Source organism: Apodemus sylvaticus, chromosome 11 (genome assembly GCF_947179515.1).
Source record: "Apodemus sylvaticus chromosome 11, mApoSyl1.1, whole genome shotgun sequence".
NCBI classification, from domain to species: Eukaryota; Metazoa; Chordata; class Mammalia; order Rodentia; family Muridae; genus Apodemus; species Apodemus sylvaticus.
This window is the reverse complement of record NC_067482.1, coordinates 57,004,223-57,018,416: the sequence shown is the minus strand read 5'-3', so window position 1 is coordinate 57,018,416 and position 14,194 is coordinate 57,004,223. Positions and strand designations below refer to the sequence as shown.

At 45.2% G+C, this 14,194-nt stretch overlaps 1 protein-coding gene across 4 annotated transcripts in view; it reads left to right on the top strand.

Moving 5' to 3' along the window:
* Nucleotides 1-3,766: 3,766 nt before the first annotated feature.
* Rbpj (recombination signal binding protein for immunoglobulin kappa J region) overlaps nucleotides 3,767-14,194 on the top strand; it is a 70,705-nt gene continuing 60,277 nt past the window's right edge. The window contains exon 1 of one of the 4 annotated variants that reach the window (XM_052198273.1): nucleotides 3,767-4,004. In XM_052198273.1, coding sequence (XP_052054233.1) covers nucleotides 3,868-4,004 — 137 coding nt within the window. In that variant the 5' untranslated portion in view covers nucleotides 3,767-3,867. Of the gene's footprint in view, nucleotides 4,005-4,133; nucleotides 4,236-5,422; nucleotides 5,472-14,194 lie in introns of those variants that run through there. The other 3 variants (XM_052198274.1, XM_052198275.1, XM_052198276.1) reach the window with 3 other exon arrangements.

Below are 14,194 nucleotides of genomic sequence, written 5' to 3'. Positions count from 1 at the left end.
AGCTTGCTTGGATTATGCAAGAGAAAAACAAGAGACCCTGTGTCAGACTAAGTGACTGATGAGCACGACAAGGTTGTCCTTTGATCTCCATGCCCATGCATTCAGACACACAAGTACAGGAAAAACACTAAAAAAAAAAAAAAAAAAAAAAAAAAAGACATGTCTTACTGATGTGCAGGAGGGGCCCAGTCTATTGTTTGACCATCAGAAGTGCCGAGACATACAAGTAACTTAACAAATACGTTAGTACACGTGCAGCATAAACCACACTGAGTTGTATGAGTAACACACAGTGACAAATATGCACAAGCAATTTCCACAGACACCATATTTTTAATCCCACGAGCCACCCATGGAAGTATCTATTTCTTTGTCATCCATTAGTAGATCTTTTCTTTCCTGAGGGGCTCACAAGGAGAGCAGGAAAACTCTTAAAAGTAGACCCCTACTTACTGGTTTATCTGTAAATGGGCCCCCCATCCTCCACACACACCCCATCTGCTACTTTCAAATATTCTTACTTCTATCCTTTAAAATCATCACTCTGCCCCCAGAGATTCCCTATCTCCCCTCCATCCCACCTGCAAATACTGACTACCTACCTCACATCAGGTGATGGTCCAGGACCCAAGGCTTGAAGATGGACAGAAACAAAGCACATAAGAAGAACGAGGCGTGGGAGTCACTCTACCAGGGTGTGACATTTACCTAAAGACTTCGAAAGTCTTCCTTCTGTATGTGTGACAGGAGAACACTGCAGGTCATAGAAAGGGCACAGGCTTGGGTGTTGAGAGTGCTTACTGTGCCCCCTGAGCTTCAAGGAGGGCAGTAGGCAGGGGTAGGGGGTGTGTGGGGGGCATCAAGTGAAGGAAGGGGAGGAACTGAGGGAGTCAGTTGGGAGAGCTTGGCAGCCAAATCTTAAGTTCTAAGTTCGTAGTGAAATGGAAAAACCTGTGGAGTCTCAGAGGATGAGGGGGCGTGGTCCCCTGTGAAGAGACTCGGGTTGGGTGGGGGTGGGGTGGAAGAAAGGAAGATCATTGTGGAGACAACCTGCAGACCAGGTGGGGAAACAGACAGATGGGTTAGATGAAGCTAGTTGCTGAGGAGGTAGGACCTAGGTCTACTTTGAAGGCATATATAGTACGTGATTTGAAAATACTTCACTTGTGATCCCAAGTTCTTGCACTGTCTCGGAGCCCAACACGAGAAGTGGTTGAATTTTCAAGAAGTTGGGCCTTGTGGCAGATAATCAGGGCACCAAAATCTGGCAATCAAAGACATAGTAGGTGAGAATAAACTTAGCAAGTTGTTTTTTGCCCTCCATACGTGCCATGGCCTGTGCACACCCACACATATAAAAAAAAGGTCATTCTAACAAGAATAAACCCGGCTCCTGTTCTGCCTCTGGTTTCCAATCTTCCAGTCCATGTGAACTCTTCTGTATGCACACAGTTCTATGATTATGACACCATCTGTTAGGGAGGACTTTCGACAGCCAAACAGATGTTAGCATCATTTTCTCCTGTACCCTCCAAAGCTGGGAGCAATATTAGCTTCCTTTCTTTACATATTACCGATTAGAAAATAGACTAATAGATCTGACTAGCAAGATTTTTCTTATCAGTGCAATCCTGGGTGTGTGATATAAAAGAAAAAAAAAAGCAAAAGTAATTCCAAGGTCCTCTTACGTGAGAGCAAAGGAACTGGCATTATTGAGAAAGGAAAAACACTGTAGGTGGAGCTGATGTGTTGAGATTAGTTTTTATGACTAACAAAGCTTTCCAAGGTCTCATGGCCTTTTGTCTAACAGAGTCACAGACCACGCTAGGTCTAAAAATCATTGAGGAAATGTTTAAAGGCGTTTGTTTCTGCAGCACTCTCTTGATCTGGATGAGACTTGTTTTGACATAGCGTATTAAATGAGCATACGTCCTTTTTAAAATGTGAAGTAAATAATCAAAGCAATAGGCAAACATTGCATACCCTTAGAAACCTTCAGTAAGCAAAGCTTTATTTCAACCAGGTGACATTAGTTATTAGAGGGTTCACTGTCTTTGTGGGTGCATGATGCCAGCAAGATAGTAGTCCTACACAGCACCATGCCAATCTGAAAAGTGGCAGACTGAAGAAAGTTCTGACACCTCTTGGGCAAGTAAATAATTCAAGGGGTGCGTGGAGACCAGCAGCCACTATCTGATGAAACAGTAACTAAAATGGGATGCTTACTACAGAAGTAAAGAAAGAGGAAGGAAACAAAACTGGCATTTTAAGTCATACTGGGGAAGAGGGGAGAGAGAAACTGGTATGTATGTAGGATTCCTTTAAAGGTTAGGAACAGACTAAGGGGAAGCTATTTAAACCGTGTCCTCGGACCACAATGCAAACGCGTGCGATCGCAAGGCTCAGCTTTCCCAGAGCCTTGCGCAGCTCACAAAGCCACCGAAGGCATTACAAAGAGAAAAAAAAAAAAAAACCCACCCATTGCTAGAATAGTTAAGGGAATCCAAACTTGTAAAGCAAGTGAAGTGGAGGCCAGACTAGGTGACTCAGATGCATGACTCAAAGCCGACACGGGGCTGTCTGTCAGCTCCCGGAGGCGGGGGGCACCGCGTCTGTCACATTTCAGGAAAGTACCAGGCTCCGGAGGGCGACAGGAAGCCTCCCCGGCGCGTGCGTGAGTGTGCCAGGACGGCCTCCGCCCGCCGCTCCCCGCCACGCGCCCACCGCCCCGCCCCGCGGGCCAGCCCGACCCGGCCTTCCGCGCCCGGGCACGCGCGCCGGGAGCCGCACGGGACGAACACCTGTCGGGGCCCCGCTCCGCGAGATTTAGGGCGCACGCCCAGCGCCCGGGGGTGGGTAGGGGAGCGCGTTCTCGCGAGGTTTAGGAAATTTCCCACGGCCCGTGTTGTGTCTGTGCCGAGCGGTGGAAGGCGGTCGGGAGGAGGTGTAGCGTGAGATTCGGCTGCCCGCATTGCGCACATGCGCAGTGGCGCGAGCGCGCCGCGCCAATCCTGCGGCGCTTCGGAGCGGGTTTCGGGCGACCGAGTCCAGTTTTCCGGGTTTTGTGGCTCCCTGCGGGAGGCAGTGCCGGAGCTGGGAATCTCTTGGAAAGCAAAGGGCCGGGAGGGGGAGCAGGGAGGATGGCAGGTAGGGGAGGGGAGGGGCAGGGCTCGGGCCGCCACCTGCCTAGGAGGTGTCCCCGGCAAGCAGCGGGCGACACAGTCAGGCCACCACCGGAGGAGCTGCTTTTAGGCAGCACCTCCATCCTGCAAGCTGGCTGCTGCCATGAGATCCTAGGCAGCCGGAGCTCGGCGGGCAGCTCGCTCCCAAGTTTGGAGTGTGGCACGTAGTGGTGGCCCTGGGGAGAAGCAAGCATTCGGGGCTGTGTGACGCGTGGGTGCAAGGTGGACATCTCGGGGTGGGCGGGGGCGCCTTTGCCAGAGGCTGACCTCGGGATGACCTCATCTCGCGTCGGGGAGAAGCGGCGAAAGCCACAGAGCTTGACGCGTGCAGAGCTCTGGGGGAGAGGGTCAGGCCACGCCGTAAACACGCCTGTCCCGCCACGTGTGCGCGGAGTGCGGGAGCAAATGAATGGAGACAGTCGCTGCCAGGTCCCGGGCACCGGATCTCCGTCCGGTCTCCGCCGCCCGGGCACCTGATACCGAGATTAGCATAAGGGAGGTGTCCCGCGCCCGTCGGAATGAATGAAAAGGGCTGGGAACCCGCGGCGAGCGGGAAGCCACTGGAAAACACCCACTTGAGGAGGCGTCTCGTCTGGGCCTGTGAAACGCTCACATTTTCCCAGGACCCCTCCTCCCGGCGCGTGGGCCCCGCCTCCTGACCCCTCTAGTCCTGGTCCCCGTAGTAATGCCCTCCGGTTTTCCTCAGTCTCCACGTACGTCCCCGAGGGCGCGTCCCAAAACCCGGATAACCGGAGCGCTCCCCATGGACTACATGGAGGGCTCGCCCGCGGAGGAGCGGCCTGCGCATGCTCCATCGTCGGGGTAGGTTTCCAGGGAAGGCAGTGAACAGATCCCTCAGTCCGCGGGCGGCGCGAGGTGGCTGGCTCCTGGCGGCGGCGAAGCGGGGAAAGACGGCGCGGGGGCCGGGTGGCAGCGATCAGCAAGGCCGAGGGAAGGGGCGGGGGAGAGGAGCAGGGAAAGGCGGCGGGGGGAATCTCGCGAGGGTTGGAGTTTTGGCGAGAGTTTGTGGAAGATGGCGCCTGTTGTGACAGGGTAAGTCTGAGGGGGCAGCGAGTGCTGGGAACCGGGAAAGTTGCGGGCGTCTGACCGTCCGCGGCCGGCGGCGGGCCGGGGCTGCGCGGCGCGCCCGGGCTCCGGCAGTGGCGGCGGCGGCGGCGCGGGCGGAGACGCGGCCGCGCGGGCTGGTGCGGGGCTCGCGGTGCGCCGCGGTGGAGCGGGGCTCCGGCGCGTGAGGGCGGGCGGCGACGAGGCCGGCGGCTGCGGGCGGAGTGCGGCCGGCGCGCGGGGCCGTGGGCACCGTGCCCGTCGCGCGCCCCCTCGGCGGGCCTGGCCGGGATCCCAGCGCAGCTTTGTTCCCCGTGGCCCGCGTCGCCTGTCCGCCCAGCCGCTGCCCTGGGCGCCCGAGCGCTTTGTCTCTGCGCGCTGCCCCCCGCGACTCTGCCCCCGGCCCTTTGTTTCGCCGCCTTAGGCTCTCGGTGGGAGCCGCTGCGCGCCCCGCATCCCGTCCGCACCTCCACTCCACCGTCCCTCCTCCCGTGCCCCTTTGTTGTATCCCTCTCCTCAGTAGCCGGGTGACCTGCCACAGCCCTGGCACGATTCCTGCCGTTCTTTCTTCCATTGTCTTTCTGGTGTGTATCCCCTCTCACCTTTTTTTCTTTGGTCCTTAGTCACCCCCAGGGGCTTTGCCTCCCCAGGGTAGTGTCTCATTCTCTTAGCATCCCCTTCCCCTCGCGTCACTGCCTGCTTGATTTATCCACTGCCCACTGTGCCTGTCTGTTGAACTGTCTCAGCCCCCGGGACTCCATCTGGTGCTTCTAAGTGCACACAGACTCTCGGGTTTGCTTTTGTTGTTTGAGTCTGGGAGATGCTCGGGATACTTAAGTTTGCTCCTTCGCGCCCCTCCTTTCCTCCGCACCCCTTTCTCTCGGGATCACACCCCTACGCACCCCTATGCGCCTTTTTCTCTTGGGATTAAAACGACCCCACTTTTCTTTGCCATCTTTCTGGGCCCGCGATTGCTTTGCCTGGTAACAGTAGCGCTGGAAAAGGATCTAGATTTCTTGATGGTTATTGCGCTCCCATCCTTGGCTCCTGACGGCCCAGGCCAAGGGCATCTGCAGTAGCCTTGCACCTGGGTTACCTGAGGGCGGGGGTGGGGGGATATTTTAAGACTGTTAGAAGTAGGCTCAAAGGGGCTTTTTTCCCCTATAGGTGATGGAGAATAGTTTCAGTTATTCTCTGTGGATATTCGCTTAATGTGAATAGGAGGTGAGTGAATTTTGATGTTGAAAACTTGTGAATGTTGGGATGGAGAAGTTTATCGTTTTTTTTCTGGAATCTGTATCTACAGTTTTAATTACTGCTTTATAGGGAGGAGACATCTGGTTTGGGAATTTGATCAAATGGCTTGCTTCTTCATAATTTAAATGAGTTTACCATTTATGATTGTTTGAATTTGCAGTTTGAGTATGTAGTTTGTGCTTTTTACATCTGTGGATGTGTGGCAAGTTGGGAATCAGGTGCCAAAGAGCAGAGTGTGGTTTTTGGTTTGATGAATACTGCTTTGAGGATCTTTGTGGAATACATTAATTACAGGCAGTCCAAAGACAGGTAGCTTTTAGTTTGGTTATCTTAAAGGTACTTCCTTGTGTTACAGGAGCATTAAGTTGTTTTCAGCTCTTATTGCTATGGTGATGTTAAAAGCTTGGGTGGTGGCTGGGGGTGTGGTGTAGGATATTGTATACTAATGGCCTGAATTTTTGTATCTGTCCAAATAAGTCAGGGTTGTTAAAACCGAATGTATTGTTGATCACTACTCTTAGAAGATACATTACCCATAAAATCGCATGCAGCTTCATCTCTGTATAAAGTTGTGCACAAAGAACTGTTGACGAGGATGTAGACGATGAGATCTAAGGAATGTTGGCACTTTGGAAAGCTTCTTAAAAACGTGGTTATTAGAATTTATGGGCTGAATACTTTCAGTATAAACCACATTTTATGAACAATACACGGAGTTGTGAGGATTTGCATTTGTCTCATACTTAGCGCATAACTCGAGGTTAAAATTGGGCACACACACTGGTTCTGGTCGTGACCACAGCCCAAATGCTGCATAATAATGGTATGTAGTTTGTTCTGATTTGTGTGTGCATTTAATAATGATAACAAAGACACCATAAAGTTAGCTTTACAACTTGTGTTGTTTCTAAGTGTGTGAGACTAAGATAATAGTATAATCTTAGCCAGAAGGGTGAGGAGTGTAAGAATTTTTATGAAATAAAAACGGTCCCTTAACTTAGACAGCAGGGCATTTGGAAATATAAAACGAACAGTGACTGGGAAACATTCTGAGTATTGATTATTTTAACTTTAAACTTATTACCCCAACATGTTTGCAGGGAATCATTCTATCACATACTTCTAGGCACTCAGTTTTAAACAGTTAGGTTTTTATATGTTACTTCTTGATGTATACTCACAGGCTTCTATGGTCTCTTACATGGGTAAAATAAAAAAGTAAAAAGCTGCTCCTGCCAGATGTAATTCATTAGATAATCTTTGGCGTTATGGATGAGTCCGGCGTTAGAAGAAAATGGTTATGTTTAAAGGTCTTGCATGTTTTAATTCTGAGGTTCACTAAGTTTTAGAAATAAGACTTGGCTTGAAAGCAAGCACTATTTTGCATTTTGCTTCCTCCTAATACTAAATTCATGTTATTTCAGCTAGGGGCAGTATTTTCTCATGGATTGACTAAAAATTGTTATTTTTGGCGTTTGGCTTTGTGATTATTTCCAAGATATTTTGTTTCCTCTGCCAGCTTCCTAACTGTGCAGAATGGGAATGGAATAACTTGCCGCATGTGTAGAGGTGCACCCTAGGGTTTGCAGAGCCCCCCCTTGGATGGACAGTGTGCTGGTGTAGGAACTGTTACTGGAATGAGCTGATGTGAAGTAGGTCACTTTATAGGAAGTCAAGTAGGAGGTTATGAACTAAGCTCTTGGCAAGTTACAGGAGTGACAGTGGAATGAAAGAAAAAACCAACTATGTATTATTGTAGTTTGTATAAAAGATATAAATTTAGAGGGAGAGGGTCAAGCAAAAGCAAGCTTGTGTAAAAGATGGAAGATATATCAAATTGACACATTGTAAAATTATGGAATGCCATTTATGATTTCTGTATGTAGTAATACTTTATTTCTTATACTTTAATTTTTAAAAATTTATTGTAATACCTTTAAAAAAAAGGGGTTTTTTTTTTTGCACTCTTAGCTTGAAAACTTTTATATCTGCCTTATTTTCTTTTTGATGTTTTGAAGAGTAATCTCTGATCACTAGTATCTGTAGATACTTCCTGATGAAACCCATTGTTCCTTTATTTTGATAGTTGATAGTCAGGTGTCATCTAGTTTCCCAGTCAGTTTTGGGCTTCGTCTCTCTCTCTCTCACTTTACTTCTGAACCATTGAGACAGGTTGCACCATGCAGCCTAGGCTGCCCTGGTACTTAAGATCACCTGCCTACGCCTCTTAATGCTGGGATCACATGTGTGCTAATAACTGAGCCTTTACTGTTTTTCTAATTACTAAGAACTGATAGTTCTATGTCCTAAGGAACCCCTTTAATCTGTAATGACACAGTGCACGCTGGCATCACTTCTCACCTATTTTACCACAGGCTCCTTTTCCCTTCTAGATTCACCTCTAGATGCTGTAGCCTCCCCATGGCAACTGCAGTGTTTCTTGAGCAGTGAATCACTTGTTTAAAAAGCTTTCAATGGCTCCCCCTGCAGCCTTCACCAGGAGAGGCAGCCGGCTAGAGGGCTTCGAAGGTCTATTTGCTCTGTGCTGGGTTCCAATTCTGTTTTTCTTTCCCCTTAAATCTGTATAGTATTTTCAGGCTGGCCTATTCTTTCCTCTCCCAACAGTTGCAAGGTAATTATTCCCAAGTTAAAGGGTTGTGACAGTTAAATGAAATAATAGGTGAAGGTTCTATCATGGCAGGTTCTTCATAGCTATTTCATAATGCCTTCAACTAAATTGTCCTTCCTTTATTTTATTTTATTTTATTATTTTGTTTTTTCGAGACAGGATTTCTCTGTAGAGCTCTGGCTGTCCTGGAACTCTCTCTGTAGACCAGGCTAGCCTCGAACTCAGAAATCCGCCTGCCTCTGCCTCCCAAAGTGCTGGGATTACAGGCATGTGCCACCACTGCCCAGCTCCTTCCTTTATCTTAATGCTCATATTTAAGAACTTGGAGTTCCAACTAACATAGGCCCAGCAGTTTAATACCTCCCCAAATTTGAAACAAAATATAGGTTATTCTTTGAGACTCTGAGGTCAAGGAATAGTCTAATAAGATATGCCAGGCTAAGTTCCATGCTGCTGGTATGTGTCATGATTGGTGTAATTCTCTTTTATTTTAATTTTTGTATTGTTTTATTTGTTTTGGTGCTTTTAAAAATTTTACTTTTGTTCTCTGTGTATCAGGGTTTTGCCTGCATATATGTCTGTGTGTGAATGTCAGATCTACACAAGAGCTACACACAGTTGTGAACTGCCATGTGGGTGCTAGGATTTGAATTTGGGTCCTAGGAAGAGCAGTCGGCACCCCAACCAGTGAGCCATCTCCTCAGCCCTGGTATAATTTTCTCTAGGAAGTATGTTACTAAATTTAGTGTAATTATTATACTCAAATCATTTCCTTTTAATCGTTTATATATTATTCACAAGTGTGTCCAGTACTTGATAGGGAGTCAGAAAAAAATTTTAAGCAGAAGATTTACATTACTTTAAAACATGAATGTAACTGACTATAGTCTGAATTTAGTATATTTAAATTACTCTTGTAATAAGATACTCATGGGGCTGGAGAGATGTCTCAGTGGTTAAGAGCACTGACTGCTCTTCTAGAGGTCCTGAGTTCAGTTCCTAGCAACCACATGGTGGGCCATAACCCTCTGTAATGGGATCAGATGCCCTCTTCTAGTCTGAAAAGAGTGACAATGTACTCACAATCATTCATTCATTCAATCAGTCAGTCAATCAATCTCTTCTTAAACAATGATACTTATGCATTTCTATGATACTGTTAGGAAACGGTTGCTGGGTACCCAAGGAAATTGGTGTTTTCAGCTTCAGGCTGTCATTATAGTATTAGAAAACATAATGAGGTTCATAAAAATACCTTTTAGACCTTAGAAAATTTGTTCAATAATGACAAGTGTACATTCCACATTGTGATTTTATGTGTGTGTTTATCAAATAGCTCTTAAGAGGTTATTATTTATTCAAAGACAAGACTTTTGGCCTGGGAGATAGCTTAGATTTTAGTGCTTAGAATCCATGAGTCTCAAATGCTGGCACCCCAACTTTGGGGAAGTTAAGACAGTAGATCCTTGGGGCTCTATTGGCCAGTCATCTTAGTCACCTTGGTGAAAGGTTTCAGAGAGAGAGAGAGAGACAGGGACAGACTGAGACTTATTACAAAAGAAAAAAAAATGGATAGTGCCTGAAGAATGACACCAGAAGTTGTCCTTTGACTTGACTTCCTCACATATTTACACTTAGGAACACACACCCACGCTGTAGCCCACGCTGACTTAAACTCATGATCTACTGGCTTTATAGATATGTTACTACGAGGCCCAGCTAGTTCATTTTTAAGTTTTTCAATTCTTAGATGTATAAACCTTAGGGCACTGTGTACACTTTGGTTTTTATCCATGCCACAGACTCAAATTAATGATTTATAGGGAAATTCATCTTTAGGAAAGATTGCTCACTGGTAATTTCTTCATCATTAGTTGTACAATAGGGAATTATGCTTTCATTGTATTTACCTGCCAGGCACATTGTGACTGTTTTATATGTGAAAGTATAAAGGTCTAATAAAACAAAGTGTGAGTGATTTGTAAATAGTAAAATATGGAGCTCTTTTACTTAGTTTCCTTGATCACCCTTTATGCACAAAGCTCACCCTATACTTTCCTATTGCATCCTGTGGTTTGTGGACCATGTTTTAGGAAGGCAGCAGTGTGTTTAGTACATGGGGCTGCAACCCTTGAGATATGGCTTTGACATTTCGAGCAGGCATATTTGGTAAATTACTGCTTCACCAGGGCTGTTGTCATTGAGTCACCCCCAACTTTGGGGTTTACTTCTTGCTGCTCATGGATATGCTTGGACAACTACAATCATAAACGAAAGCTGCTACTATTGTTCAGATACTATCAGTAGTTCTGGATGCCTCTGAGAGTCTGGTGTTATATCATGATGTTGCTTATGCCTCATTAGGCCTGCTTTGGTGAATAAAATGATAGTCTAATGGTCTGAAAGAATGTATTTTCAAGCATATATTACAGATTAATGGGGGTGGGGAAGTATAAGTGGCAGTAATTGTCTGTGTAAATATTTGTATAAATTTGTTGGGTTGACAAAATGCACAGAGGCACAGCATCTGTTCAGTCAGATTGGCAATCTCTCAGGCAGTATTGGGTATAGCTTAACTATGTTAAGCTTGTATATAAAAAGAAAAGGCAAACCTTATGCATTGTAAGTTTCAAAGGCATGAACTGAGTGCTGTCTGTATCTGATGTATGTGAGATAAAATACATTAACACTACAAAGATCACTAATAAGATCCCTATATGTTTTGTGGGCGCTAGAGCTAATTTGCATTGTTAATTACATGATAGTCTAGATTGCTAAAATAGTTTTTCATAAAAGTCTCCTATGAAAGTATGTACTTTCTGAACATGGTAGAAAGTATAAACAAACTGTATTATGAAGTATAGAGCTGATGTTATAGGCCTTTGTAAAATAACAGACTGGTTTGTCTTAGAACAAAGGTTTTGTCCCCCTTTTCTGCAAGTTCATGAAGGTCTCATGCAGGCATATTGATTCAAATCCTATTTTTGGTTCTAGGTGTGAGAATAGTTTCCATGCCAAAAAAATGGTTGATTCTGTACCAAGTTCCTAATCCTTACACCAGTTGGAGCAAGCAGAAACATGGAGGTCTCAAGACATGACAACTAGGGAAATGAATGAAGCTAGGTTCTTCCCTTAATACGGTTCATTAATAAGTGTAGGAAAGAGACAGTTCAGATTGAGCACTTCTAAGTTAACCCCACTGTGACAGTCTCCTAAAAGTGTCCAGCATGCTGTGTTGGACATGGTTTAGTGGGAAGTATCAGGATAATAAGAGAAATTGTAGCCAGGACTGAGGTGCATGTCTGTGTATAGTGTTGGGACCTCCATGTTTCTGCTTACTCCAACTGGTGTAAGGATTAGGAACTTGGTACAGAATTAACCTTTTTTTTTTTTTTTTTTTTTTTGGCATGGAAACTATTGATTGAGAGGTGTTTATAGTAAAGATGGGCTTATAGTAAAGATGGGCTTATAGTAAAGATAGGGAGTTTTAATTAAGCCACAAATGTGTGTAGTTTGGGCTCTTTGGAGATACTTGTCAAGCCAAGTGAGGGATTCAGAGAGTAGGTGCAGGTTTTAGTTGATCCAAGGCTGGTTGTAAGCTGTAAAGTAGGTTGGAATTGGTGGCGATGATAAGGGAAACATAAGGCAAAACAGCCTTTTCTAAGGCATGTACGTATAGGGAACTATGGAATCAGTGTGCTGTGTGTCACTAAAGTAGATTGTAACGAACATGTTAAGTGTTGGTGTGAGTATTAAATACAGTAAAGGAAGGATATAAAATACCTTGCTCAGTTTTGGAAGTAGATGTTTAAGAAATAGTTTAATTTCCCCCTTTTTGTAATGTGGAATTTTCAGATGAGAGAATATGGAATATCAGAATGTTTTAAGTTATTTAGGAAATATCAAAATACTCACTTATGCTTGTCTCGCTGTGACAGTTAACATCGTTCTGCAGGTGTAGATTTGTTTGTATTGATTGTCTGTCTGTCTAATCTTTCTGTGACCCCCCCAAAGGACTGGAGCTGTTTTATATGTCTCTAATAACACAGTCCATCTTCCAGATTACTAGCTGTACTAATGGCTGTGCCTGAAAAGGATTTAATAATATGTAACACTTGCCACTAGGTGGCACTTGGTCTAAGTGATAAAGCTGGAGTCTGCAGAGACGATTTTCTACTTAAATGATGCATATATAAACTTACTCTTGGATTATACTCACCATTCTGCATTTCCTTACTGTACTGTTTGAAATGGACCTTACTGTACTGTTTGAAGTGTAATAGGAAACCTATCAAATAAAAAAACCCTGAGTGTTAAAAAAAATAGAAAATGGAGCACTGTTAGACTATGTCCCATAGATAATAGCCTTTTGCCAGAGGCTTTTTTGTTGGTTACACTGTGGATTGTTTTAAAGGAGGAGAGTGGAATGGTGTGTTTCTTAAAGATCTTGGTAGAAGGTGATGAAGCAGGGTCTACCAGAACAATGGGCTATGAGGTTTTGACCCACCTTCTGTATTCTCATCACTTTTCTAGTCTCTGTGTTGTTCAGTAGTATGCCTCATGATGGTAACTGCATCCTGAGTGGTATACATTGTATATAGAACCTATTAGATTCAGGGAACTGGAAAAGATCTTAACTAATTTCATGTTCTAAAATCCTTATTTTATCAGCCACAGGCAGCTTGGATACTTGACTGGTGGTTAGGTTGAGAGGTTCAGTGACTGAGATCCTTCTCGTTAGTGTGTGTGTGTGTGTGTGTGTGTGTGTGTCTTGGGTGAGATATGTGCTTGTGCTTTCACTCTTTTTATTTTTTTTTAATTCCTGCCACTTAGTGATCTGTTCCTGTGTCAGGGCCTTTATTTGTGTGGACCAAGATGCACATGAGCCAAGTGGAGACACTACCCTCATGCTGTGCACTTGTCCGGTCTTCCTTCTCTGCTGTCACCTTGGCTTTATTTTTCTTTTGAAACAAGGTCTCAATGTGTAGTCCAAGTTGGCCTTGATTATTTATCCCAGGCTGCTCAAATCCACTGCAGTCCATCTACCTCAGCCTCCCTCTTGCCAGCACTACAGTCCTGTACTGCCGTTTTGTATTGGAGACAGCAATTTACAGTGTAAGGCTGGCTGGCTGGCTGTGAATTGCTACTGTAGTGTAGACTGGTCTCTGGCTTAGCCTCCTGCCTTAGTTTTCCCAACAGTGGGTTTATAGTCATGAATCCCACATCCAACTGAGGTCTTTTATTTAGTCTTGATACTACTTAGAATGCATTTTCTTCCCCCCCCCCCCCCAGACAGGGTTTCTCTGTATAGCCCTGGCTGTCCTGGAACTCACTCTGTAGTCCAGGCTGGCCTTGAACTCAGAAATCCGCCTGGCTCTGCCTCCCAAGTGCTGGGATTACAGGTGTGCGCCACCACCCCCCGGCTTGGGATGCATATTTCTGACTGGCTAAAGTGGCCTCTCAGGAGTATGGCCTCCATACTGCATACCTTCTTACTCACGGAGGACATAATTCCTCCTGCCTCATTCCTCTCCTCTCTACAGTCTTAGTTTGCTCCTGGCTGTCCCTAGAAGATGGAAGGGCAGAGGGTGAAAGAGAGACTCTTACCTGGAAAAACTCTGCAACTTAAAATTTTATGCTGAAAAGCTTACTTACTAGCTTATAAACTTGATGTTGAACATGCACCATCCATTCTTCTGGTGTATGTGCTAAGACACTGCTCTTAACTATGGAGTTATTAGGTCTTTTGTGTGTGTCATCTCTGCTTATGCAGATGCCAAAGAAGTGGATTAAATTCATTCTGGCATTCAAACTTAGTGGTCATAGGATTTGATAAATTACTTACAGTCTAATAATAATTTCTTTCTTTCATTTGACTAAATGGATTGCTGGTTCACTGGTGTAGTTTTTTTGTTTTTGTTTTGTTTTTGTAACAAAACTGGTTAGTTGTCCCTTGTAAGGGTTATTTCATCAATATTGACATCCATTCTTTAACTTGGCCTACTCTATTGTATTCAGTACACATTTTGCACACATTTAGTGACATGTCATTTATTTAAAC